The 27,281-nt window shown below is 57.0% G+C and overlaps 1 protein-coding gene across 10 annotated transcripts in view; it reads right to left on the reverse strand.

Moving 5' to 3' along the window:
• The window catches only part of TRPM2 (transient receptor potential cation channel subfamily M member 2), a 51,190-nt gene that overhangs the window by 6,083 nt on the left and 17,826 nt on the right, over positions 1-27,281 (reverse strand). For 7 of the 10 annotated variants that reach the window (XM_053657682.1, XM_053657677.1, XM_053657676.1 and 4 more), the window contains 20 exons: positions 23,699-23,801; positions 20,421-20,542; positions 19,824-20,177; positions 17,560-17,697; positions 16,189-16,318; positions 15,811-15,956; positions 14,881-14,993; positions 14,188-14,401; positions 13,539-13,657; positions 12,893-13,025; positions 12,258-12,429; positions 7,582-7,765; positions 6,075-6,256; positions 5,665-5,797; positions 3,669-3,756; positions 3,205-3,292; positions 2,413-2,618; positions 1,598-1,674; positions 1,190-1,291; positions 216-302 (listed from right to left, as the gene is read on the reverse strand). In XM_053657682.1, coding sequence (XP_053513657.1) covers positions 216-302; positions 1,190-1,291; positions 1,598-1,674; positions 2,413-2,618; positions 3,205-3,292; positions 3,669-3,756; positions 5,665-5,797; positions 6,075-6,256; positions 7,582-7,765; positions 12,258-12,429; positions 12,893-13,025; positions 13,539-13,657; positions 14,188-14,401; positions 14,881-14,993; positions 15,811-15,956; positions 16,189-16,318; positions 17,560-17,697; positions 19,824-20,177; positions 20,421-20,542; positions 23,699-23,801 — 2,891 coding nt within the window. Of the gene's footprint in view, positions 1-215; positions 303-1,189; positions 1,292-1,597; positions 1,675-2,412; positions 2,619-3,204; positions 3,293-3,668; positions 3,757-5,664; positions 5,798-6,074; positions 6,257-6,518; positions 7,258-7,581; positions 7,766-12,257; positions 12,430-12,892; positions 13,026-13,538; positions 13,658-14,187; positions 14,402-14,880; positions 14,994-15,810; positions 15,957-16,188; positions 16,319-17,559; positions 17,698-19,823; positions 20,178-20,420; positions 20,543-23,698; positions 23,802-27,281 lie in introns of those variants that run through there. The other 3 variants (XM_037158157.2, XM_053657680.1, XM_053657683.1) reach the window with 3 other exon arrangements.

Here is a 27,281-nt window from a genome sequence, read left to right on the forward strand (position 1 = left end):
CCTCTTCGGGGTGGGGGAACAGGCCCAGGCTTTCCCAGGGGGCAGGACACTCCTGCCTGTGTTTGGGGGTGTGTCATTGTACCCTGCCTGGAGGCTGCCACCGTGTACCAAATAAGAGCTGTCCTTGGGGCTCTCCGGGCATGTGGGGAGGGGCCCAGAAGTGCACCCCTAAGGGCAAGGGGGTGACTGCTTATCCTCACCCCTGGCGCACTCACCGGGTGACCACAGGCTGCAGCGTGTGGTTGGGTCCAAAGCAGCTGAGGCTCCCGCGGCCTCGCAGCCCTGTGCGGCCCATGGGGTTCCTGGAGAGGAAAGGGGTCGGCTCAGCCTGCCACCTGGCATCGGGAGAGCCGGTCCTCGGGGACCCAATGTGAGGTGGGGGGAGGGCAGGCGCTTCAGGTTTACCATGGGGGTGATTGGATAAGAAAAGGGTGTCTTTGGGAGCAAAAGTCTGGCCCCTCTGCAGATGCATTAGGTGTCAAAGTGGCCTTCCTGTCCCCCAGAGAGCACGGGGCTGACCCATTGGGCCACACGGCACATGTGTGAGGTGGGCAGGGTGGGTGGGGGTCAGGGCGGAGCACCCAGAGGCATCCAGTGGCTGTGGCCACAGACAAAGGAGTCACTAGCTTGGACCCCGCCTGGGGAGACCAGGTCCCAGCACAGGGGCTTGGCCCAGCTCCCCCAGCCCAGGACACTGACACGGAGACCAAGGTTTCCCACCGGGCAGGGCCGTCTCCTGCCCCCACATCAGAAATAACAAATCCTGGGCACTGGGTGGGGTCCTGTGCATTCTCCACTAGAACAGGAGCAGGAAATCCCTCCTCGTGTCTGACCACTCTCCCCAGCCCACGCGTCTGGCTCACCCTCTAGATGCTGGCGCACCTTTTCCAGAGCATTCCGCAGAGGCCCCCCACCGCCTCCTCCCTCAGGCCCCTTGCCCTGCCTGCTCCTGGGGACTCTCCACATCCCTGGCCATCTGTCATCGTCCACTGACCCTGAGAGTCCCCCAGCCCCTTCCTCCTCAGGCACCAGGAAGGGAGCCCCTTCACCTCAGGAGCCCCAGGCCGGGGCTGGCACGCAGCCAGGACCTGCTGCCCAGTTTGTGGAGAGGAAACCTGACCCCAGAAGCAAAACCATGAAGGACCCAGAGGGGGTCAGGCCAGGTGGATGGGCCTGGGGCCGCACTCACAGAGGGAGCCCGTCCCGAACCATGTAGCTGCCGTGGTAGCTCCGGCGGTCCGTGGGTCCGTCCACAGCATTGTAGGTGATCCTAGACAGAGGGTCCAGGGTGCTGGGAGCAGACAGGGGGTCAAGCCCAGATCAGAGAAGGTGGGGGCGGAGCCCAGCGATGCCCACACCTGGGCGAGGCAGAGGGCAGGAGGGCCCCTCACAGGGCAGCAGGTGCCCCCGGCCTCATGTTCCTTCCCCGAATCTCCCCAGCCTTCGGGGGCGGGGGGCAGACCAACCCGTCCTGCAGGAAGCAGGCCCACCCCCTAGGAGGACTCCTGGCAGTCACTCCGGAGCACCCGCTGGTCCCTCGCCCTCCCGCCCTGGTGCGTGAGAGAGGGGGAGGGGGGCCGAGGAGGAGCTCACTCACTTTCCCATGGGGTCCACCAAGTCCTTGTCCTTCCTGTCGGCCGAGTAGAAGGGCGGGTCATAGATGAGAAACTCTGTCTGCATGAAACAGTGGTCTCTCCTCAGGCTGTCCCCCGCCCAAAACTCAGACCCAGGCCCCCAATGACTGTGGGTGGCTGCTTCTCCTCCAAGCGCTCTCAGACTTGGCCCCCGGGACCACCCTCAAGGCACACACGCAGCTCCGAGTTGGGGCAGGTCCGAAGGACGTGCGGCATGGGGACCCAGGCCCCGGGGCTGGAGACAGAACTAGGTCTAGGGGACTCTCCCCAGGCCGGGCGGGCGTCTAAGCTGGACTTGAGAGGTGAGGGTCTGACTGCAGGGACTGGGGAGAAGGCGGCGGAGGTGACAGCCCGGAATGTTCCAGAAAGGCAGAGACAAAGCCCAGGGGGTTGGGGCGGATACCATTGTCTGTGTTTGCCTCACTCTCTCTCTGATGCTCACATTCACCTGGCACTCTGAAAAGGAGGCTGTGACCATGCACTGGGGCCCAGTGGGACCTGGGACAACGGGGCGACTGTCGGACTGGGTGGGGAAGTTGGCTCGCTGTGCAGATCAGAGGCCCACCAGGAGCCCAGGGCCAGGGCTCAGCGCCGCCCCCTCCGGCTGTGTAGACTCGCGTGCCTCGGTTTCCTCATCTGTCCCCCATGTCACTGTGAGGCTGCAGTGCGCTAACCCACCTCGGGGCCGGCTGTGTCAGCGGGTCTGGGGCAGGACAGCTTCCCCCAAGAGCAGCGGGCACCCCAGGCTGGCAAGGACGCGGCCAGGACAGGCACTCACCCCCCAGGGCACCTTCTCGTTGGGCACAGGGAAACGCACGACAGCGGCGTTGGGGTACAGGAGGTGCCGGGCGTTGATGTGGTGGGAGTCGCCTAGGTCCTCCACCTTCTGCCTGCTGTCCAGCTCGGGGTCCTGTCCCTCCAAGACCTTCTGGGATGCTGGGGACAGCCAGGAGAGTGTGGGCCAACGCAGCCGCATTTGGACACCTGGCCCACAGGACAGGGGTGCTCTACCGTCCCTTCCCCAAAACGGCTGCCTCGCCCGCTCCTAGCTCAGGTCAAACACCAGCCCCAGAGTCATCCTCCCAGGGGGTCCCTGGGTGGACAGAGGTCTGGGGTCCGGCAGCGTCCCCCCAGCCGGCACCCGCCTGCCTCTGCAGCTACCAGCGGGGCTCTTGGTAACCAGCTGGACTCATGGCCCTCAGGAAACCTGCTAATGAGAAAGGCCCCTCTGCTCCTTTAGAGCCACGAGTCCCCAGGAGGGTTCCTCATGCCCGGCTCCTGGCTGGTTACAAGTTCGGGAACAGGTCTGCTTTCTCCCACCCAGTCCATGTGGCTGGGTCTCAGGTGTCTCCTGGGGCTGCCCTCTTTACATCAAGATGCCCAGGAGGAGGAGGGCCCCTGGCCCGGCCAGACTTCCTCTTGGAAAGTCCCCAGCCTGGTCCAGTCGGAGGGGAACTCAGCCGCACTTGGCACTTGCGTGGCAGCCTTCCTCCTGGCCCAGCAACAGCCCCTGCTGGACCCCTGTCCTCCCCACAGGCCTCAGACTCAAAAGGACACAGTCCCCACTCACCCAGGGTGGGAGTTCCTTTTTCCGAGCCAAAGCCACCGTCTCTGAGGGCCTTCACAACCCAGTGCAATGCTCTGGTCGTCTGGGCCACCTGGAACAGACGTTTCAGACAGGGTTTTGTCCACGCCTGCCCACCCAGCAGGTCTACCCCTCTGGCCACCCGTTCCCCAGGCTGCCTCAGATCATGAGGGCCCTTCCGAGCGCCGTCGGCGAGTCCCACAGGCCCCTGCCAGGCTCCAGCACGGGGCCCCACGGCAGCAGCCGAGTCAGAGCGGTGCCAGTGTGTTCCTCAGACCAACCCTGGCACGGCCGCCTGGCAGTGCCGTGTGCGAGAGCTTCCCATCGGGAACAGGTGCCCTGACAGCGCCAGCTCCTTTCTCCACTGTATCCCAGGGTGCTCTTTGTCAAAGCCACCAATCCACAGACGGACCAGCCAGGCCCGTCACATCTGCACCCCAGAAACCCACCTGCTCCTCCAGGGAGGCCAATCTCTGCTCCGTGGAGCCCGAGCTCTTCAGACGGTCCATTTCCAGCAGGTCCACCATGGCGTCCACCCTGAAAGAGCACACAGCTGAGCCCAGCGGGCTGGCCTCGGGCCTGGACGGCAAGGAAACACGGGGCCGTCTTGCAGGTGGGCGGCCCCATCTGACCCAGCGGCCCAGGCTCCGTCAGCCTTGACTTCAGGCCCCTTCCTCTTAGTCAGAAAGTATCTTCAGTATGCGTTTCTGTGCAGACCAAACACAGCCTCGTGCCCGAGGTGGGGCTCTCTCGGCCAGCGGATGGCCCAGGCCCCCACCACCACTCTGACCGCCCACAGAGCATGCTGGGCAGGAGATGCGTGTGCGGTGCACACATACCTGAGCCTCTCACCTGGATTTGTCATGAGCTCGGGAACCTAAGTTACAAACAGCAAAGCTGTCCCTGGGCACTGCTGGGGTTTGTGAGGAGGGGTGGCAGAGCTGCCGTTTTGGGAAGGATCGCTTCGATTTTGTCTTATTTTGCTACAATGTGGACATTTCACCCAACTATGGCCAGCTATGTTTATGGGTAAAATAATTCCACGGCCCAGGATCCACCCAGACTCTCTCATCTGCGTACGGCCAAGTGTCTGTCTCCTGCCGTCTGTGGTGCCAACCGTGAGGCGGTTCTGTCACAACTGCGTTCACCACCGTTTCCGTAACCGCCGAGGGCTGGGCTGCAGCCCACATGGCGGTTATCTAGGAAACAGGAAGAACATCACTGCACGGAGGGCCCAGCAGAGAACTTTCACCTTCGCTACGTGTTGCTTAATTTCCCAAAAGCCACATGACTGCTCCGTGCCCAGTCTCCAGCCAGCCTGGTGAATGTGCTGCTTGGCTACTGCAGAGGTGACAGAGTGTGTTTGGCCCACTGTGGCGCATCACCGTGACACACGAAACTGTCTTCATTTGCAGACGGAGCTTGTCCGAGACCCCACCCCATCACCAACACACCCCAGCCCCACAGCGTGGGTGCGGTGGGGATGGTTCAGCCTGGCTGCCATGCTGCCTCTGGGCCTGGGACCCCTCGCCCGACCCAGGAGAGAAGGTGCCCAGGTGGGGCACCCTCGTCATCACTCCTGGGCAACAGTGACATAGAGCCACACACAACCAGTGCTGACAGAGTGCCAGGCATGTCTCCAGCCCGGGAAGCACTCCTGCTTTGCAGCGTGCCCCCCTGTGTTCTGGAGGCAACTCTAGGTGATGGGTACCATGTAACAGATGAGCCAAGAGAGGTGGAGAAAGGCAGGTGCCCAGTCTCTAAGCAGAGGGAGGGAGCACGCACTCTTGGCCACTCCCCCAGATGCCCTCTCCATCGCCTGCAGGAACCTCTGTGTCAGGGACGGGGGCTGCTGTGACTAGATGGCCCTGTGTCCCCTCCCTCCTCCTGGCCCCCAGTGAGACACAGACGGGTCACAGGGCTAACCCCTCACCCCCTCCACTATCTGTGTCCAAGGCAGCCAGGTCTTGCCGGTGCCCACGGGGCTGAGGGTGGGGTGGAGAGAAGGGAGCAGAGCCATCTGGCCCCCAACACCCACCCTGCACCCTGGAAGGAAGTGGGACGGGAGGAGCCGAGGCCAGAACTGAGGACAGGGCTGAGTGGGCCCGAGAGGCGGCCCGGCTACCGCTGCCCGCCCTCCCAGACCCCCGGCTGGCCTCCCACACAGGCGCAGCTGCCCCTCCTCCAGCCCACCCCACCCCTGCCTTTCAGGGTCAGCCCCACCCGCACACAGGTGGCCTTCCCAAGACCCAGAGGGAGGGCCGTGGGTCACCGGAGAACACGGGCTGGTGAGGGTGTAATTCCCAAGGGCTGTGGCATGGAGGTTTCCCGTCCCAGGTGACCAGCTACTGGGCCTCCCCTGGGGGGCCTATGTGCCCATTATGTCTTAGAACCAAAGGAGACGGTATCACCCCCGCCCCAGGGCGTTGCACTGGCCTCCCATACCTGTTGCTAATGTCTTGGATCTTCTGCTCCGGCCTCTGCTTCTGCTGGTACTGCATGTTCTGCAGGTAGTTCTCCTTCAGGTAGATCTCCCAGGACAGGAGTGCCGCCTCCTCATTCTTCTCCAGCTTGTTCTCTGTGTGGGGAGCAGATGGAGGGGCCCGACCTCTGCATGAGGAGCACAGGTGAGGAGGTCCTGGCCCTGCCAGCGGTCCCGCCCCCTGAGCAGCAGGCGGAGCCCACCCCATGCCCACCCCCAAGGGGCTGGTGGGAGGTCGGTGGCCTGACCCATCTGCATTCCTCCCAAGCTTCCTGGATTCTAGAAGGAGCCACCACACCCACCCCAAGCCCACGTCTGGTCCCCCAGACCACTGAGAACAAACACTCTGGAGACGGCAGAGGACGCGGCTTACTGAGCTGCTTGTGTCGCTTGGCGGGTATCTTCAGGACGACCCGCTTGATGAAGAGGTGCAGGTGGCTGAGGAGGATGAAGGGGGGTGGGGCAGGGGGCCGGCCCTGGTACTCCTCGATCAGGTCGTGCCGCTGAAACTTCCAGATCTGGTCTGTGTGCTCCTGCACCTGCTGGAACGTGTAGCTGGCGGGGAGGCAAGGGGCACGCCAGTTACACGAGAATGACAGGACGCAGGACCACAAGATGCAGTAGGAACATCTGTACCCCATTTCACCGCTTGGGAGTCTGGGTGGTGGCCCACGGACTGCGGACACACGCCTCCCAGGAGGGCGATTCTAGAAGCGGAAAAAGCCAGCTGACTAGCCGGACTCGGAATTCTGAGCTTCCTGACAGCCCAAGGGAGAAGAAAGAAGGAACACCCAGATCTTAGAATCTGTTTGCAAACCTCGATAGCGGTAAAACGACGCAGACATCTGTGGGGAGCTCAGACATGGCCCTGGAGTTGAACTCCAGAAAGTTTATTGGCTGAAGCTGACAAAGAGGAGGGACAGCATCTCCAACAGGCAGACAAGTCTGTTCTCTGCACATCTGTCGTCTGGCGAACGGGACTGGCAGAGCCGAATCTGAGATGGAGAGGCACTCCAGGGTGGGCCAGCAGGGCAGAAATGCACCTGGTGCATTTACTTGCTATGAAAAGAGCCCTTGCCCGCCAGTCCCCTCTGGCCTCTAGCTCGGTTTCGGCCCACTTTCAGTACGTCTGTCCCATTAAGTGGAAAGTGACAACTTCAGCAACTTAGCTGATGAAAGCAGAAGAGAAAGAGAAACCTGCCCAAACTGGGAACTGACAGATTTTCACAAGGGTCACGGGCCCCACGGACCTGTAAGAGCAGCAGTTTCACTAAGTGCTGACAGGCGTTCCTCCCCGCCTGCGAAGGCCTCAGCCAGGCCACTGCCCGCCCGGCCCGGCCCCTCACCCGGGAGGAGGGAGGCCTGCATCACAAGCTTCCCCTCAGGCTCTTAGTGCAGGTGAACAAACAACCTGCAAAACAGTGTTTCCTCCCAGAGGACAGGGGCCAAGTGCCGCTAAGTGTGTCTCCCAAGAGCCCTCCCCCCCACATGTGGCTGTGCTCCAGCCCCTCTGGGGGCTGACCTCTGTGAGGCACCCAGAGATTCCCTGACCATGAACCTGGAGTCCACCCCCTATAGCCCCACTGACCCCAGGAGCAGCGAGAAGTGACTTTGCCCACCCCAGCCACCCGCGACCACCTGGCCTCCCACCTCATGGCCCATGGGCTAGAATGTCCAGCGCTGGCCCAGCAGCAGTGCCCCGGACACAGCAGTGACCAGGGAGAAGGGGCGGCACATTGCCGTCACGGCTGAACGAGGCGCCTTGAAGGACCTGGTCTTGGGTCCCAGGCTCAAGCTCTATCTGCCCCGTGGGTGGTGGCGGCAGGAGGACAACAGAACGTGCAGCCGAGGTGTGCACTGCCCCCCGGACTGGCACTCACTTGAACATGGCAATGAGCAGATTGAGCAGCAGGATGTTGGTGAAGAGCAGGTACAGACAGAGCAGGATGACGGTCAGCCACTCGGGGAAGATGGGCTGGTGGTGGGTAGAGTCGCTCTCCGGGCACTTGGGCTTGTAGGGGTCGGTGCCATTGGGGCTACAGTGGTCCAGGTTGAAGTTCACACCTAGCATCGGGTGAGGCAGGGAACAAAACAAAGCACGCAGTCGCAAGGCCTGGACACCCGCACCTCTGGGGGACCTCAGCTGTCGGCCCAGCCCCAAAGAAAGCCCAGGGAGAAAGCCCAGCCCCAAAGAAAGCCGTCTACGCCCAAGCATCTTCTGAGGACGGGAAGTGTGGCTGCCAAGGGAAGCCCTGGGAGCCAGACGTGTTCTCCAGGGCGGCACACACCCCTGCCCAGGACCCGGCCATTGCCAGCAGCCATTTCCTGGGCCCTAGATAGGGGCCAGCTCCAGGAGGGTCCTTGTCATCACTAACCCACAGGTCCCAACCTGGAGAGGCCCACGCAGTGGGGGAGAAGTCCAAAGGAGAAAATTAACAAGTACTGAAAAGAGGAGACACGAGGAAACAGAGTAACTCAGAGGCAGATGGTCTGGCAGACAGAGCAAGTCATTGCCAAGTGGATACATTCCCACTTCGGTAAAGAAGTAGAGGATACGTGATAAAACGTAAATATCCATTCAGCTTGGGTGTGAAAAAATCTCTATGGGAACATACAAAGTTGTTCATGGTTGACTCTGGCATACGGGATTAGGGACCACATCTTTCTTTACTTTGAATTAAAAAATTTTTCAACAATGAGTATGCACTGTTTTGTAATCAAATATATTTTTGAAAGTGTTACTAATTTTCTGAGATAGAAACCCACTATACTAGTTATAAATACCTATATTAAAAAACTCAAATTAATAACATAACCTTCCACTTTAGTGAACTAAAAAGAAAAAAGCAGAGTAAATTCAAAACAAGCAGAAGGAAGTAATAAAGATCAGAATGCAAATTAGTAAAATAAAGTATTTATAAAAAAAACAAAGAAAATGAAGAAAACCAAAACCTGGTTCTTGAAAACGATCAACAAAATTAAAATCCTTTATCTATACTGACCAAAGACAAAAAAAGGAACAGCTCAAATTACTAAAATCATAAATAAAAAAAGAGGACATTACTACCACTCTTACAAAAAAAAGAATTATAAGAATATTACGAAGAACTAAGAAATTAGATAACTTAGAAGAATGGACAAATTCCTGGAAAGATGTAAACTACCAAAAGTAACTGAAAAAGAAATAAGAAATACAAATAGACCTATGACAACTAAAACGATCGAATTAGTCATTTTAAAACTTCACAGAAAGAAAAGTTCAGGCCCAGATGGCTTCAATGATGAATTCCACCAAATATTTTTAAAAGAATTAAAACCAACCTTTCAAAAATGTTCCCAAACTATAAAAAAAGGAGGGAGTACTTCCTAAATCATTTCCATGAAACCAGCATCACCTGATACCAAAAGAAGACAAAACCGTACAAGAATCTGCAGACCGATGTCCTCTGTGAGCATAGAGGCAAAAACGGTCCACAACACACTAGACACCTGCATCCAGAGACACACGGAGAGAATCATACACCACGACCAAGGGAGATACGTCCCAGGAAGGTAAAGGTGGTTCAACACCTGAAAATCGACCACCACGCCATAATAATAGCATAAAGAACAGAAGCCATACGGACATTTCAATAGATGCAGAACAAGCACTTGACAAAATCTAATAGCCTTTCATAATAAAAACACCCAAGAAAGCAGGAGCAGAAGGGAGCTTCTTCAACCGGACAAAGGACGAGTCAGAAAACCCAGTACTCATGTCACACTCAGTATAAAAGACTGAAAGCTTCCCACCCCCAACATCTGCAACGGGATGGAGATTTGTTCTCAATACCGGATCACAGCATCAGAGATTCTAGAAGGATAATTAAGCAAGAAAGATAAAAGGCATCTAGATGGGGAAGCAAGAAGTAGAAGTATCTCTATTTGCAAATGACATAGTCTCTTGTAGTGCAAATCCCAAGAACCCACTCAAAAAAATGTTAGAGCTAATAAAAAAATGGGCAAGGTTTCAGGATACAAGATCGATATACCAAATATAGCATATTTCCATACACTAGCAACAAATAATCCAAAACAAAATTAATACAACAATTCTACTTATTGTTGTATGAAAAAGAATAAAACACTTAGGAATAAATTTAATAGAAGTAGTACAACCTATACACTGAAAACTACAAAATGTTATTGGAAGTAATTTAAGACATAAATAAGTGGAAATACACTCCATGTTCACCACCAAAAGCCTAGATGCCACCCTGGCTGGTGTGGCTCAGTGGATCAAGTGATGGCCTGCAAACCAAAGGGTCACTGGTTCAATTCCCAGTCAGGGCACACTCCTTGGTTGCGGGCCTGGTCCCCAACTGGGGGCAGCAAGAGACAACTACACACTGATGTTTCTCTCCCTCCCTTCCCCCCTCTCTATAAATAAATAAATAAACAAAAAAATTTTTTTAATCCTAGATGCCTTTTTTTTAAAGGAAATTGATCCACTAATCCAAAACTTCATTGTGGATCCAAGGGACTCAGAGGCCAAAACAATCAAAAAGAAGAAAGTTGACAGCGCTGGGTGGTGTAGCTCAGTGGGCTGAGTGCAGGCCTGTAGATCAAAGGGCTGCCAGTTCCATTCCCAGTCAGGGCACACGCCTGGGTTGCAGGCCAGGTCCCCAGCTGGGGGCACATGAGGGGCAACCACACATTGATGTTTCTCTCTCTTTCTCCTTCCCTTCTCCTCTCCCTAAAAAGTAATAAAAATAAATGAAATCTTTTTCAAAAAGTGATTATTCTTTTAAAATAAAAGAAGAAGAGAGCTGAAGGACTCAGACTTCCTGATATTAAAACTTACTACAAAGCAACAGTCACTGAGACAGCGTGGTACCGGCACAAGGACAGACACACAGATCAGTGGGGCGGGAGGAAGAGCCAGAGACAAACCCTTTCATTGATGGTCAACTGTTTTTTGTTTTTGTTTTTAACCGTTGACTGGTTTTTGACAAAGGCTCCAAGACCATCCAAGAGGAAGAAAGTAATCTTTTCAACAAATGTCCAGATATAACTGAGTATTTACATACAGAAGAACACTGTACACACACACACAAAATTTCAGTAGCTCAATGGCCCAAAGCAAGAACTAAAGCTATGAAGCTTTGAGAATAACAACGTAGGCCTAAATCTTCATGACCTTGGCTGGGCAATGGGTTTTTAGATATGATACCAAAAGTACAAGTGATAAGAGATTGATCATTTGAACTTCATCAAAATTAAAAACTTTCATGTTTCAAAGGACAACATAAAGAAAGTGAAAAGACACTCCACAGAATGGCAACATATTATTCACAAATCATCTATATGCTAAGGGACGGGCACCCACACACAAAGAACTCTTACAACTCAATAAAAACACAAATCGCCCACCGGAAAAATGGGCAAAGGCTAGAAACAGACATTTCTCCAAAGATACGGAAGCAGCTCTGTAAGCACAGGAACAGGTGCTCAGCATCATCAGCCACCAGGGAAATGCAAAACGAAGCCACACATCACACCCGCCGGGCTAGCACCAAAAAAGCCAGGGAGTAACAAGTGCCGGTTGAGATGCGGGTAGTTGGAACCCTCGGGCACTGCTGGTGGGAGAGAAACGGTGCGGCTGCTGTGGAAGGCAGTGTGGCGGTTTCTCAGAGTTAACCGTGGAGCCACCAGATAACCCGGCGGTTTCACTGGTAGCTACACATTGAGGAGAAATAAAAACATGTCCACACAAACACTCACAAATAATTGTTCATAGCTACATGGTTTGTAGCAGCCAAAAAGTGGAAACAGCTCAAAGGTTCACCCACTTAGGAAGAAACAAAATGTGGTCCATCCACACAATGGAGTATTATTTAGTCACAAAAACGGAATGAAACGCCGGACAGGCTACAATGTGGACACTCTCGAAAACATTAGCTCAGTACAAGGCAGAAACGAAAGACCACACATCACATTACCCACTGTGTGTGCAGTGTCCACAGAAGACATTCTGCAGAGATGAAAAGCAGGCTAGAGGTTGCCTGTGGCTGAGTGGAGGAGGGGCTGGGAGTGACTGACTGCTCATTCATATGGGGTGTTTTGGGGGGCGACACAAATGTTCTAAAGTTAGATTCTAAATTTTAGATTCTAAAATTAGTAAATAAAGAAAAAACTCAGTGCACCAAAAAAGTGTTGTCTCCATCTGGGGAAGGAGGAAGCGATTTCTGACAGAGGCAGAAGAGGAGGTGGGGGGGAGCACTCAGGTTGGGGAGGGTGTGTCGCTGATGCCCCAGGGCCCCAGGCCACACCCTCAGCCCACCTGGATCTCAGCTGAAGCTTTGAGGATCTCGCTCAGCACCTGTCCCCACCCCAGCTGCTGCCTTCCCCCCTCAAGTGGACAGTGTGAGCCCCTGCCTCTCCCCGGGAAACTCCAGGAGTCCCCACCCCCACGGAGCAGGTGGGAAATGCCCCCGCCCCTCCTTGTCCCCCGGGCTCGCAGGGCCCCTGCCAGAGTGGGGCCTCCCTGCCCACGGTTGTCAGGACCTCCTCCTACCGTCGATGTAGGCCGGCATCTGCCCGAAGATGGTGAGGTACGACTGGTACACGACCCCCCGGAAGATCCAGTCCACCCGGCTCTCGTTGTGGATGAGGATGGCCTGCTTGGCCACCCCGAAGGACACCACCCACACGGCCAGCAGGAAGAGGAAAAAGAAGACATCCTTCATCTGCAGAGACAAGGCAGCGCCGGCTGCAGCCACGCACACACCTTGCTGTTCTGACCCCAGGAGGACCCCACCCTCCGTGCCCCGCCTGCGCTCTGCAGTGGGTAATGTGATGTGGAGAGTGGCCGACACCCACACCAAGGACACTTGGAGCCAGGAGCTCCGGGGACGCAGCTCTGCGGCTGCCCCCATGTCCTAATCCCCTGCACACCCCGCAATGGGTAGAGGGGGTTAGATGTGACTGTGACCCACAGAGGGGAGCACTGGAGCTGTCACAGGGATCAGGAAGGCACTGTGGAGATCAGGGGAGGCTGCATGAAAGAGGTGACATACAGGAAAAGAGCCGAGACAGACATGCCAGGAGGTGAGAGCCCAGGGGCAAAGCAGACGCGTGGGAACCTGGGGCCGTGCTGAAGCCCTGGAGCTCCTCACCTGCACCCGGCCTCAGGGCTCCTCATCCCCTTACCATCCGCTTCACGATGATGATCTTGGGCCCCAGCGTCTTGCTGATGGTAAAGATGTGCATCAGCCGCAGGCAGAACATGATGAAATCCAGAGAGAGCACAATGCGCCCGGGGTACAGCAGTGCTGGGATCAGCCTGGCCCGGGGCAGAGGCAGGACGCTCAGCCTGCTGCTCCCAGGTCCTGTCCCCGGCCACTGGCTCACCTGCCCAAGCCCACATGTGGCCCCTGGAGGCAAAGAGCTCTGGCCACTTCTGGGCCCTGACACACTAAAAACTGGGTATGAGTTCAAGGGCAGAGACTCTGATGGGGGTGGGGAGACCATTCTCCAGACAGTTCCAGAAGCCTAGCCTCAGGCAGGTGACCAGGCTGTTGCAGGCATCTGGGACAGGAGCTTGGGCAGGGTCCCTTGAGCTTCATGGAAAAAGGAGACAGTGGCATGGTGGCAGACGCTCACGGCCTAGATGGGCAGCGGAGAGGCCAGGGCCCCGGAGGACAGAGCCACCACCCATGCAGGGGGACAGGCATCCTCTGCTGTCCCCACGGTCCCCAGGGTGGGCAGGGCCGGCCACTGGACAGACAGGTGACCAGCTCTGACCCCAGTCCCGAGCCCACCGCTGTGGGCGCTGTGTGGGGGGAGGGGCACTCACCTGCAGGTCAGTCCTGCTATGAAGAGCAAGATGGCAGCGATGTCCAGTTTATTCCAGAAGTCGCTGAAGTAGAGGAGTGCCATCTTCGCCAGCCCGCACTCATAAGGGTCGTACAGGAGCTGTGAGAGGGTGTGTCAGGCGAGGCCTGGCCGGCTGGCACGCTTATCCTACCCACAGGAACACACTCACCCCTTCCTGGAGAGCGGGCTAGCTGGGGACGGGGTGGACTCCAGCCCCCCTCCTGGGCAGGAGGGGTCACCAAGCTCCTCAGGCTGCCCTGACCCCAGCCCTGCCCATTATGCAAATGAGTGTGTTGGGGAAGCCTCCTCCCCACTGTTAGAATCAGCTACCCTGGGCTTCCTGCAGCAGTTCCAAGAGGAAAGGGAGACCCCCTCCGCCCCCGGAGTGGCCACAGAGCCTGGCTGCAGGAGGCCGCAGGGAGAGGAGGGCAGAGGAGGGGCCAGCAGACAGCGACAGCACCACCTGTTCTGCCCCGCCTTCTGCTGCTCCAGGTCCCCATGGGGGTGGCGTTTACAGAGTGTGAGCAAAGTGGGCCAAGGGGCACGTGAGACAGTGACGGAGCCCACGGCCCGTGGGAGGGGGCCGGTAGACTAGGGGCCCCGAGGACCGCAGAAAGGGTGGGACGAACCTGCCGCAACTCCTCGCAGACCAGGGAGAAGAGCCAGAGGTAGATGAGGCGCTCGCACCAGGAGGGCGAGGGCTGGAAGTCCACCATGAGCACGTAGGCGAAGAGGCAGAGGAAGGAGAAGTAGGACAGGATGTTCAGGTGGAAGATGACCACGGGCGCGTTAAAGAAGGCGCGGACCCGGGCCAGGCCTCGCACCGCCTGCAGCCGCCTGTCCCTGCGGTGACAGTGAGGCCGTGAGGGGCCTGACAGCCTGAGGACCGCGGCCACCCCCTGGCCAGGGCCAGGCACTCGGGGGCGTCTCGCAGGTGCTCACACCGTGCAGCAGGGAGGGAGGATATATCCCTATGGCCCTGCACACGCAGCTATAACCGAGGGGCCCCCCTAGAGCCTTGCCAAACTTGGACCCCCAAAGCACCTGCAGCCTGGTCCCCTTAGGGCTGCAACACACCCTCATCCCATCTGAGTACTCAGGGCAGGTGAGTGCTTGGAGACAGTTAATGCTCAGGCAGGGCGGGTGCTCTGCACAGGTGGGCACCCTTCCCTCGGCCTTATTCCCACACGCATCCCAGCCATTCTAGGATCCGGTCACAGCCCTGAGAATACGTGTACCCTGCCCCTGGTGGGGCGTTTGGGATTGAAGGTCCCGAGCCCCAGGCCCTGCCCGCAGCCCCACAGCCCTGCAGCCAGGGGCACCTGAAGGAGATGAGGCCGGTGGAGAGCAGCGGGAAGGCCAGCATGCACAGGATCACCCGCCAGAGCCCATTGTCCACGGAGAGCTGACCCCACCACACCTTGGTCAGAAAGGCCTGCAGACACAAGGGGCCAGTTTCAGGATGGGGGGCCCCTCCCCACAACCTGACCTGACTCCCTGTGCCCAACCCCTGAGGCTGAGTGAGTCCACAGGCTCAGGCACAGCACTCTCTGGGCCCCCAGCCATGCGATGTGGTGGGTGGCACGGGGTGGGCCTTGCCACCTGCCAGCTGAGGAGAGGCTCCAGGTGGGCCAGGCCGGCTCTCCCGGAGGCAAGCGGGGAGAGGAGGGGCCTGTCCCCTGGCTCTTACCAGCTGGCCCCTCTGAGCACTGGATGTGTGTGTGTGTGTGTGTGTGGGGTGGTGACAGGACTCTGCCCACCGTGTCCCCAGGCCCCCGCACAGCACGGCACATGATGATGTTCCAGAAACCTGGTGACAGTATGAAGCCATGCTCAAGGGAACGCCAGTGTTCTGAGGGCACCCGCCGAAGGCCAGGCCTCCAGTGCTTGTGGACGAGCTCCCTGCTTTGGGCACTCTGCCCTCTGCCACGTGTCCCTCCTGAGGCCTCAGGTGGGGGGACTGACGCCTGGCTCCTGGGCCCTCCGGGGGGACCGCCAGGGCTCTCAATGTGGAGGTGACGGATGGCCTTCACAACCCACCACCCACTCGCAGTGTCAGTTTCCTCCTCTGCAAACAGGGAGGAAGGAGGGTCTGTGGGGTCTGCAGCACGTGACCAGTGGGCCAGGCACCGTCCCTGGGTCTTGGAGGGACCTGAAACATGCACATGTGGGGCCCTCCACGTGAGTGGAGGCTGTGTCCCCCTGATGCACTGTGGGCAGCTGTTTCTGGAAGCAGGCCCTCAGGAGGTCACCTGGATGCCCCCGTGGGAGACGAACTTCATGTCCTTGGCCTCCAGGGCCAGCTGCAGGCAGGTGGTCTTCCCCCAGGCCTCCGACACGCGGATGAGCAGCTTCTGCGCTCTCTCCTCGTCCTTCCGGTAGCACTCGGTGAAGACCCCTGATGGAGGGGAGTCTGTGTCACAGCAGCAGCGTCACCGTCGCCACCATGGGGACAGTGTCAGAGAGCAGCCCCCTCAGGCGGCACGGCCTGGGCAGGAGCAGGGTCGAGATTGGGACAAGGACAGCAGGGTGACACAGAGTGACACTGAGGGGCTGAGACCTGGGACAAGGGCCTCAGGGTGACACATGGAGCTGGGCGTGGCCACAGGCCATGGCCCGGGAGAGCTCACCGATGGCCCTGTGCTCATACTGGTCAGCGAGCACCAGCATCTCCTCAGAGCTGTCCGTGTCCTCCTCCTCCTTGGAGAGCTCCTTGAGGATCTTGCTGCAGGCCAAGGCCGCGGCAATGCAGTCCTGGCTCTGGAGGCCGGGGAACCACAGTGAGGACCTGCACGTCTGCCCTGGGAACCCCACACACACGCCGAGGGGTGATGAAGGCAGAGGCCCCAGGGCAGCATGGGCCGCTGGCTACAACTTGCTGTGGCTCCTGACTATATGGACCACTCAGGTCACCCAAATCAATGCATAAGCCCTTTCTGGGGCCCAGGCTCCTGCACTGGCCAGCAGGAACAGTCTGCTTGCCAGGAGGCCTGCTTTCCCACCCAGAAAAACGGATGAAACACAACGTTGCCAGCACAGTCCTGCCAGCACAAGGTCCAGAGCTCCCAGGGCATCTATCTGGTCAATCCCAGGTGTGGGGCTGTGGGTCAGAGAGCGGCCAATGGGGAGAAACAGGCCCAGACGCATGCACATCTCCACCCAGGCTCAGGGCTCCCTGCCCCAGTGGCACCGCAAGTCCTGGGCACCAGAGGGGGACTAAGAAAATCTCAAGGCTCTCCAAGCAAAGCCTGGCAGTGCGGAGTCCAAAAGCAGCACTGTCCCAGCACGAGGGGCCTGGAAGTCTGTGTTCAGGCTTTGCATCCCCTGAGCCGCATGGAGCAACCAAGGCCACTGGCATGGCCCAGCCACTGACCCTCCCTGCACCTGGGGGAGGGCGAACCTCCTGGAGCCACCACCAATTCTGCGCTGCCAGTGACACGGGAGGAAGCGGCTCTTCGAGAGCAATGTGAGAATTGCAAGGCCCAGAAAGCAGGGGCTCACTGAGAAAAAATATGAAATTTTACTTTCCCTTTAAGAGGAGAATCAGCTCGAAGCAGACTCAGGGCAGGGGCATGGTGGCCTGCTCCCATCTAAGAACAGAGGGTCTCCATTGAGATGCCCCATGGCCAATGGAGAGAGACCCAGCCCTGCCAGGGATGGAACCTGCCCTGAAGTCTCTACTGAATAGGACAGCCACAGGTCGTGTACTGACCCCCAGAACCCATGTGGGCCATGGGGGATGGCTCCTCCTGGCCAGCCTCCTCCCTGCATAGAACTGCAGGAGTTTGTGTGGCTCACCTTTCAAAAAATTATTTTTCTTGCTTATAGCCAGGCCCTTGTTCTCAACACTGGGCACCCTGAGTCCCTTCGGGTGTTGTGATGTCCACTGCCCTCCCTCCATGGCCATGCACGACCCCACCTGCTGCTGGTTCTGGGCTCACTGGCCACGCTCACTGCTGGAGCCCTGTCATTGGTCCACCCACAGCCACGTATCTGCTTACCTGAGCCCAGATGATTTCTGCCAGCTCCCGGCGGTTCTGGACAATGGCCCAGATGAGAAGATCGCGGACCGGGTCCATGGTGAAGGTGACGTGGCCTGATGAACGTTTGTAGAGGGATCGGAGACTCACTCCCTGCACCTGGTGAGCAGCAGACAGTCAGAGCCCCTACCCGGGTCCCTGCTGGCATCAGATTCGCCATGGCGCCTGGGGGTGGTGAAGGGCCCGAGCACAGCCCAGCCCTTCACCTCTGTCCCTGAAAGGTGAGTCCTGCGACCTGCATTTTCAACCACACCCTAGATCGTTTTCCTGAACATGGGGCTTCTAAAACTACCCTTCTGGACACACAGAGAAACACCTAGAAAGCGGGGTACCAACCAACTCCTGCACTAACATTTGCAGATCCTGTTACACTCCAGGCAGCTCAAGATTCCTCAGTCTTACCTGATGGGAGCAAAGCCTTTTTCTACGAAGACAAATTCTCACAGAGTTCGTTAACAGATTCATGGCTGTGAGCTCCTCAGAAACCTACACAGCTTCTCCCACAGAAAATGTCCTGCTGAACAGACACTGAGGTGCCATGTGAATGGGAGGGCACCAGGGCTGAAGACACACTCAACCTACATGGTGACATGAGAACCCAGGCTTCCTGGCCAATCAGTAAGGAAACACACACTTAGACGATCTAGAAGTAATTCTCAAAGGTAGAGAACACATTTCCCATCTCACACACAAAACCACACTTTCTTTAAGTGGTTTTGAAAATTTCCTGAAGGCTTATCTGTATAAAAAATTAGTTTATCTTCTTAAATTGCAGTCACAAGTAATGAGGGCTTCCATTTTGGACCTTCTTTAAGTGCCTTCCAACTGGGCATCTGAAATACATCAGAATCAAGAGGAGCAGAACTGTGGGCATGTAAAACTAAGCCATAACCATGTCCCTCTCAGGGGTAAGGCAAAGCTTGCCTAGGACAATGAGCAGAATTGAAAGCCTGAAAGAAGTGGGTCATCTTCTGGCAGGAAAAAAAATAAAACCCTGTCTGATATTAGAACAGACAGAAAACCTAAACAAAGAAATAATCAGGAAAGAAACTGAGAGAGCTATCAGAGCTACCACCAAAAAAGGCACCAGGCCCCAATGGACTCACAGGGGAGTCTACTGACCTTGTAAGAGGCAGTGAATTCCAGCCACATAAACTGTTTCAGAGCAGAGAAAGAAGGAAGGGTTCTCAGTTGGTTTTACAAGACTAATGTAAATTGGTAACAGAACCTGACAAAGACCATCCCCAAAATAAAACTATAATCAAAGCATTAAACAGTCTGATGTAAAAACACTGAACACACTGGCAACAGAATCCAGCATCACATTATACACATCTTATACTGCAACCAAGTCAAAACAAGAGAGTCAAAACAAGAAAAACATTTCACTACCAGGAAATCTATTAAAATAATTCTCCAAAATTAAAGAGCAGTTCAACTTCTCAAAGGGAAACTGACAAATTGAGCATTGAGATTTCACTTGTAAAACCTTAATGAATCGGGAGACGAACACTCCCTGATGCACATACCAGCATTGCGCTTAACGCAGATGCTGCAGGATTCCCGTTAAGTAGGGATGAGACAAGTGACACCCCCTCCTACTGCTGCAACATACACGCTGGGCACCTCATACGGACACAGCTGGAATATCCTGACCTGACTGTATGAAACTTAATTATACCTACTGAGCAGGACTGGGGGTACAGGGCACGATGGGGGCCATCTTCCTTGCAGAACCTTGTATATCATTCAAAATTTTCAGAAAGAGGGTTATGCTGAATTATGTCCCTCCCCAAACTCATATGCTGCAGCCCCAAATCCCCCATGTGACTGTGTTTGGAGACAAGGTCTCTAAGGGGGCGGTTAAGGGTAAACAAGGTCGTATGCATGGGGCCCTGACCTGACAGGATGACAGTCCTTATAGGAAGAGGAAGCAACACAGCCCTCTCTCTCCCTACACGGTACAAGCAGAAGAAAGACTGGAAGGAAAGCCTTCTTTAAACCAACCCCACTGGCACCTGGTCTCGGGCCCGCAGGCTCCAGAGCTGCAGAGAATAAGCCCCCGTCTGCTGGACTTTGTTATGGTGGCTGAGCAGACTAAGGCAGGAAGTATATTTCTTTTCTAATCAAAATACAAACTAAATTTTTTTTAGAAAACCCTAGGGATGCAGCAGTGGCCCCACACGCAGGCCACACTGAGCGGGGGCCACGTCACCAGCACGCACGTTGAGCTTGATGTGGGGCACAGGCAGCAGGAGCCTCGGCCGGTCGCTGGAGCGGGGCCGGGGGTAGAGCGGCTGCGTGAAGTCGCCCAGGAGCTCCCGCAGCACCTGGGCCACATGGTGCATCTGCACGGCGGGCAGGGCGGGCGCGCAGGCCACGCGCTCGGGCTCCTCCGCCAGCACCTTCTGCAGCTTGCAGTGGAACAGGCAGGAGGGGTCCAGGTTCTTGTACAGGTAGAGCAGGGTGTCCCAGGTGACAAACTCCTTCAGCCGCAGCCCGTTCTCCAGGAAGAGCTTCACGAACTCAGGCTTGTTGGAGATGAGGGCAGCCGTCATCATGGGGTGCAGCTCTGAAGGCTGAGAGAGAGCTCCGTGGGGGGCTGCACCGGGCCTCCCGGATCCTGGCCTCAGCTCCCTTGCATGGGGACGACTGCTATCTCCGATTTAGGGAGGGGGAACCTTGGCCAGCCCACCCTCCACCAAGGGAAGGGCTGGGTTTCAACGGAGGCCATCCCGCAGGACCCACCCTGCTCCTACGGAACTGCCTCTGTGGGCCCAGCACCCCCACCCACTGCCCCCAGGGCAGCCCGAGAGCCAAACCTTCCACTGCCGCTCATCAGTGAAGATCTCACTCCGGGCGATGTCCACACGATTCCACGCCACGGCCAGCTTCAGCTGGTGGTCCCAGTTCTCGTGGCCAAAGTGGTCGTGGCTCCGAGAGGCTTCGGGTAAGAATAGAGCACCCTGGGCTTTAACCTGCAGCTCCAGGCCACTGCCGGTCGGCATCCCTGCCGTCTAACAAAGCCAGAGGGGCGGGGCTTGTCCCTGGCCTCAGCCTCTTGGTGCTTTTCACTCAATAAGTTCAGGGCTGACCGCAACGTCCTCCCCACACCCACGCACTTATAAAAGTTCTTCCCTCCAGTGTTAGAATCAGGGGGTCTTGGTCACCATTCTGGCTCCCCCCAGCTCCCCCGCCCAGCCCAGCCTCCTGGCCAAGCCCTAAGTTTCAAGAGCACACAGTCTCCGGTCTCCAAAAGGTGGCCACTTCCACACAAACAGTCAGAATTACGTTCCTTTCCTGTCCTCATTGCAGAGCCACCCACCCTGCCCCCCGCCCCAGGTCACAGGGACAAGTACTTTGTCAAACTTGTTTACTTTCGCTCTCTGCAGCTTAACATTTTAAAACTTGGGGTGTTGTGTGGGGAAGGAAAAAAAAGAAACAAGACCCTCTGACCCTCACCTTGTACCACACACCAGGCTAAGGGGGGGGTCACAGACTCAAGCATGAGAGCTGAGCCCGCAGAGCTGCCACAAGGAACAGAGGAAATGTTTGCAAAGAACATGAACCATAAAGGAACAAACCGGTGAATTAAAATGCATTAAAATTCAGGCCTTCTGCTCTTCACAAATACCTGGACAAAAATATAAAAGCTGACCAGGAACCAGGAGAAGATAGCCAGCATGTATATCTGATGAAGGATTTGCACCAGGATATATCAAAACTCTTACAATGCAAAAATAAAAAGACAACCAGGTAAATATGGACAAATGGTTGGAAAGACAGCCCACCAGGATGATATCCAAATGGCCATCGAGCCCAGGAAAAGATAACATCATTCATTAGCCACTGGGGACACCACACTGAGACGTCACCTCCCACCCACTAGGAGGGCTGCCGCCTAAGACTGACGGTACCACACCAAGGGGAGGCTGCACAGAGGTACAGCAGAACAATCTTTCTGGGAAATGTTTTGGCAGTTTCTTATAAACATACACTCACCCTGAAGAATCAGTCATTCCACTCCTGGAGGTGGGCCCAAGAGAAATGAAAACAAACGCTGTGTTTTGCCAGGTATGACGCGCACCCACAGTTTTGTGTACGTTATACACAGGGTTATTATACCCATCATTATACCCGTGGTAGGTGATCATTACACCCATGTATAATGTGCATCCTTGCTTTTTCCTAAAAAATTTGGGCAAAGAAATAGTGCGTGTCATACCCGGTGAAATACAGTAGCTGTGTCCGTAATAGCCCCGAACCAGAGGCCACCGCAGTGTCCATCAACAGAGGAATGGACAACGGGCTGCCACGCATGACAGAATTCCACTCGGCAGCGAAGAGGAACCGAGTTCCGATACCCGTACCAACATGGAAGAACCTTCAAACCACGGCCCTGAGCAGAAGCAGTGAGTCACGAAGGAACGGAGGGAGTCTGGTCCCGTCTCCGAGAAGCTCCAGACGGGTCTCCGACCTGCAGTGGTCCCCCAGCGTGGGGCGGAGGGAGGTTTGCTGGCAAAGGGGCAGGAGGGAACGTTCTGGGCTGAAGTGGGAACATGGAGGTCCACACCTGTTAGAGCCCATCCAGCAATAAACTCAGAATGGGGGTTACTATATGTAAACTGTATGTCAATGAAGTTGATTTTTTAAAAGGGTCGTCACTGAAAACCCTATACATGTTTCTACGGGTGCATGTATTTTCATGCGCACCTTACCCCAGAAGCCCACCCCCTTCCCTGAAGCAACCAGTCACAACCAATTACACTGTGTTTGCTTCCAGAAATAAATTCTCTCTCTCCGTGCCCCAGCGGCTCTCCTAATCTCTCCTTCCCCACCCCGCACACATGGAGGTGCGTCCCACGCTGTCCTACACCACACAGAGCTGCACCAGGATCATCTTGCTAAACTCCTCGCTGAGGTCAAAGAACTCTACAGTGCACACGTCTTAAAGGCACAGCTCAGTGGCTCTCTGCACCTGTACTGCCGTGTACACCTGCGCATCCTGCACAGAGACCCAGACATTCCAACCCCTGGGGCTTGCTCTCGCCCCGCCCACACTGCACCTGCACAGGAGGAGCCACCCCCATGGTGTCAGCTTTGCTGCCTGAGGACAGGTCCTCCTCAGTCTCGAGGTCCATCCTGGGCCACAGGTAGGGTCCTTCCTCTCCCAGTGCTGTGCATTGATGGTCAGACTCGGGGTCCCCCAAGGGCCCTTTGTCACAGCCTTGGAGGCCACAGTAGCCTTGGATTTCCCTGTTTGTAAGGGGAGCACCCTGAGGCCCCTGTCTCCACCAGTCACGTGGTGGGTCACGGCTCCTTGTCCCTGCCCCAAACGTTCACCTATTTTTGCCCAGAGAGAGCGGCTGTGACTCTGTTGGACCAGCTCTCCCCGGCTTCTCTCTGTTCCAGCAAGAATCTTCCCAGACAAAGACCTTTGTTCAGAAGCCTCTAGTCTAAGCTTTAACCATCTCACGGGTTGGGTGAGGACTGATGGGCCATAGTCAGTCCTTCTGCCAATGAGAGGAACATGGAGCAAGCAGGTGCACAGAAATAAAGGTCACATTTGCCACTCTACTCTGCATCAGGGTCCGCCTGGGGGCCGTGTCCCCAGCACAGCCATGGGGCAGCCAGTGCAAAGGACAGGGAAGTGCTGGCCTCCCCAGCAGCAGAAAAGAGAAAGAGGAAGTGTGGGCTCAGGAAGAGCAGCTGGCAGGCCGAGGCCAGACCAAGGAGGCGGCCCAGGGCTCCACGGCTCACAGGGGCCCCCGGGTTGGCGTCTCCCGCGGGGGAGGCTGGGAGGCAGGCGTGGGGCCAAGGATGCGGAGTCAGGAGGGAGTTCCAAGGTTCTCTTTTTACCCTGAAGTTCTGTGAGGAACTATGAGGATCACGAAGGGACTCAGTACTGGGAACCACACTCCGGTTTCAGGTAAAAAGACAAGTTGACACAGACACCTGCGCCCCAGCATCGGCAGTGGGCGCCCCTGCCAGCCAGCCACCCTCGACCCCCATCTGGGCGTCTGACCGACTAGAACTCGGGACCCCCCCGAGCACCCTTCCTCTGGCTTCTCCCCTGGTCCCCACTCTGCCCGACCCTCACCTTTCAGCAAGGCCTGCAGGATGGCCACGTCCACGTCCTGCTGGCCGTCCTTGCCTTCCCGGAAGATGGTCAGCAGCTGCCGCCTCCGGACAATGTCTTGTATCTGCAACAAGCAGTCCTTGAGCGGGGCCCCAGGGACGAGCGGCCTCCTGCCTCCTCCAAGGGCACCCAGAGGGGCAGGGCCCTGGACACGGAGCCGGAGCCCTGGGCGTGAGTCCTGCCCACCCAAGTGACCAGGGCCACACCTCGACTCCCACACCCTGGACAGTGAAGGTGGAGACGGTGAAGGACCGAGTATGTAAAATTTGCCAATCATCTGTGGTTAGAAAGCACAGCCCAGGTGTGGAGAACGTTCACCCCACCCGTGAGGGGTGTCCGCTGAACGTCCAGGGTTGCCTAACATGACTTCTCCCCCGGTCTTCCCACCTACCACCCTCACTCTGCCATTCCTCACCCAACCTGCCTACCCACCCATCCACCCACCCAATCATCCACTCACCTACCTGTCCATGAATCCACCTATCTGCCCGGCCTACCCACCTACCAACTTAGCTACCCTACCTACCTAGCAACCCAGCCATCTATCTATCTATCTATCTGTCTATCTATCTATATACACCTACCAACTCCATCTACCCACCCATCCACCTACCTATCATCTGTCACCTGTCTGCCTGTCTATGACATCGTTTCCTGTCTGCTACCAGTTGCTGCTCCCCACAACCCCTTCACCCCGAGGCCAGGGTACATGGCCCACAGGTCCCCCATGGCTCCCAAAGCCTCACACACACCCCTAGGCCCCCAGACCGGCCACACCCAGCCGCCCCTGCCTTCCCCCTCCGCTGCCAGCCTGTTGCTTCAGCTCCCTTACGGGCTGCTCCCCGCCTCGAACACCTCGCCTCCACCCCTCAGACCCCGACCTTCCCCATCCCTCAGGGTGCAGCTTTCTCGTCAAATCCAACACAACCCCTGGTCTCCCAGCCCCAGCCATGCTCCGGCCAGAATGTCTCCTGAACTTAGCCCAGCCTTTGGCTCCCAGGACAAACACCATCTTTGGAGTGCGAGATGAAAACTCAGCCCTTGGCGTAAATGTCCTTGTCCTGTCCTCTGAGTTTCAGACTCATTGTCTCTGTCTGGCAGACAGGAAGAGCTGCACTGAGGGAGGGTGAGTGTGTCTCCCGGGGGACACACTCACCTGGTGCCGATCATGGGCCCCGTGAGCGCCCCCGGGGCTGGTGTCCACGAGCACCAGTGGCGGCATCTGAGGGAAAAGGCCACCCCGCGGCACCGACCCACGCCGGGGGGTTTGCTGGACGAATCACGAGAGTGACAAGAAGGGGCGGCCCCCTCGGCACAGCCGGCCGAGACTCAGTGACGGGCAGGGGACTAGAACAGGCACCTTTTGACAACAGCGGGTTAGACTCCATTCGAGAGTTGCCTGAATAACTTATAAACTAACCCAGGAAAGGCCCCGGGCCCACCAGCCCATTCCCGATGGCTCTGTGGGGACTGGGCTGGCGCTCACAGTCAGACTTCGTGTCTTCGCAACCCGACCTGACCACACGGCAAAACGATCTCACAAAACGAGGTCACCCAAAACCACGGGAAGCACGGACAAGACCAGGACCCTGTGCCACAAACACCCAAAGGAGGGCCCCGCCCCCACCCACAGTGAGCTCACTGCCTTCGACCCTCCACCCCACCAGGGCCCAATCCCCCGGCCTGCCCCCAAACAATACAGCAGGGCTTCCGAGGGGAGTGTGCTCCCCACACTCGGTCACCTGCGATGCTTCTGGCTGGTGAGCATGGACGGCCCACATGGCCTGAAATTAGCTGCTCAGCCGACTTGCCCTGGAAAGTACATGCCGGGCACTGAAAACTGAACTCCCCGGAAGTGTCACGGCCTGGCCCACTGTTCACGGAGCTGGAAAAAGATACGGCCCCTGACGACTTTGCAGCTCCAACTTGTTGTCGGGGAAACGAGGATTGGAGGCGAGGTGCTGAGTGTCCCCTGAGAATCGTGCTGGGAAACAGGGGTCAGGCGAGCTCATGATGTGGCTGAGACAGTAGCCAGAATGACCAGAGAAGTGGGGCACATGGGGCTCTCTCCTGAGCTCATTTAGCTGGCCACAGGCTTCATGGGGTACTGAGGCTGACCCAACCCCACTCCCTCACACTGTCAGAGGCCGGGGTCATGGCTGTGGGCTCAGTGGGGCCCCCTGAAATCTGGACTGGGGACACAGCTGCCTCTGACGTCCACGCAAACTAACCCAGGGCTCCCAAATGAGCCAGACAGCCTCTGAGAACTGCCAGAGTCCTCCTGTGGTCTAGGGTGGATGCCCTGCCCGGTGGGTCTGCAAGGGGTCCTTGCAGCTTCTCTGCCCACCTGCAACAATGTATCTCACATTACAGGGCTAAAAAAAATTCCTTTAGTGCATTTCAGAGCAAAATTACTGAGCTGCAGGGCCACTGTGGTCCCCAGTCATAACAGCCATGAGTTGCCCAGGCCAGAACGGGTAGAGCTGGAAGGCCAGGCATAGGGTCTCAACCTGAGAATCTTGGGGGTGGGGTGCCTATGGGTGGGGAGCATGGGCAGCCTCCAGCCCACCCCACGACCAGAGCAGCCTGGCATCTAGCTCACATGGTGATGTTCCCGAGAGTCTTTGAATTCTGGTGGGCTAGCTAACGTCACGCTTTAAGAGGAAGAGAAAAAGACAATACAAGAGAGCAGGCTAAACATAGTCAGCTGTCTCGGTTTGGGCGCTGGGACAGAAAAGGGACGTCCGTGTGTCAGCACCGAATCTAAACAGTCCAAGTTGTACTAACAGTGACGAACTGGAGTCACCCCTTGGTTCCGACGAAGGCACCGAGTCTGCGGGGTGCAACAGCCGGTGGGGGGGGGGCTGGGGGAGGGGTAGGGAGACCTGTGTCTTTGCAACGGCTCTACAAATCTAAAGTGGTCCCCAAACAAAAGGCGCAAGAGAGAAAGCAGGCACTAGAAACAAAGGCAGAGGAAAAGGAAAGGGAAAGGAACCAGCAGAGGCGGGTGGTGCAGGGCCGGGCATCCTCTGTCCCCCCAGGGGCAACTCGCAGGCCCGTCAGCCACAGGTCGCCGCTCAAAACCCCTCTGTTTTCACTCAGTACATCCCTCCCAATCCTCGAAGTCCCCCAAACGCCCTGGAGACCAGGGGATCCCCCAGAACGCTCACCAGACCTGAAGATCCCCAGGAGAGGCCCATGCCCACCGATGCCTTCAAGGGGCGTGGAGGCGCCTGCCAGGCCACCTGGTGGCGGTGGGGGCTGTGGTGGCCCCCTCTCACTAACACCCTGCCTGCCTCCCCGCCTGTCCCCGTGGAATGTCTCTGTGAATCTACCCTGGAGACCCTGAGCTCCCCAGGCACAGAGGCTGGGCGGGACCCTGCCACCTGCCGCGGTCACCAGGCAGCAGCACCCTGGCTGCCCCAGTCTCGGCTCCGCCCCTCTGCCCAGTCCTGCTGTGGCACCAGCCACCAGGCCTCCGATCCAGCAGCTCCTTCTCCCAGAACAGCTGCACTCTCGACCCTGCCGCGACCCAGCCCAGGCC

The sequence above is a fragment of the Artibeus jamaicensis genome, unplaced genomic scaffold, assembly GCF_021234435.1.
Source record: "Artibeus jamaicensis isolate MK-2021 breed Jamaican fruit bat unplaced genomic scaffold, CSHL_Jam_final scaffold_474, whole genome shotgun sequence".
NCBI lineage: Eukaryota > Metazoa > Chordata > Mammalia > Chiroptera > Phyllostomidae > Artibeus > Artibeus jamaicensis.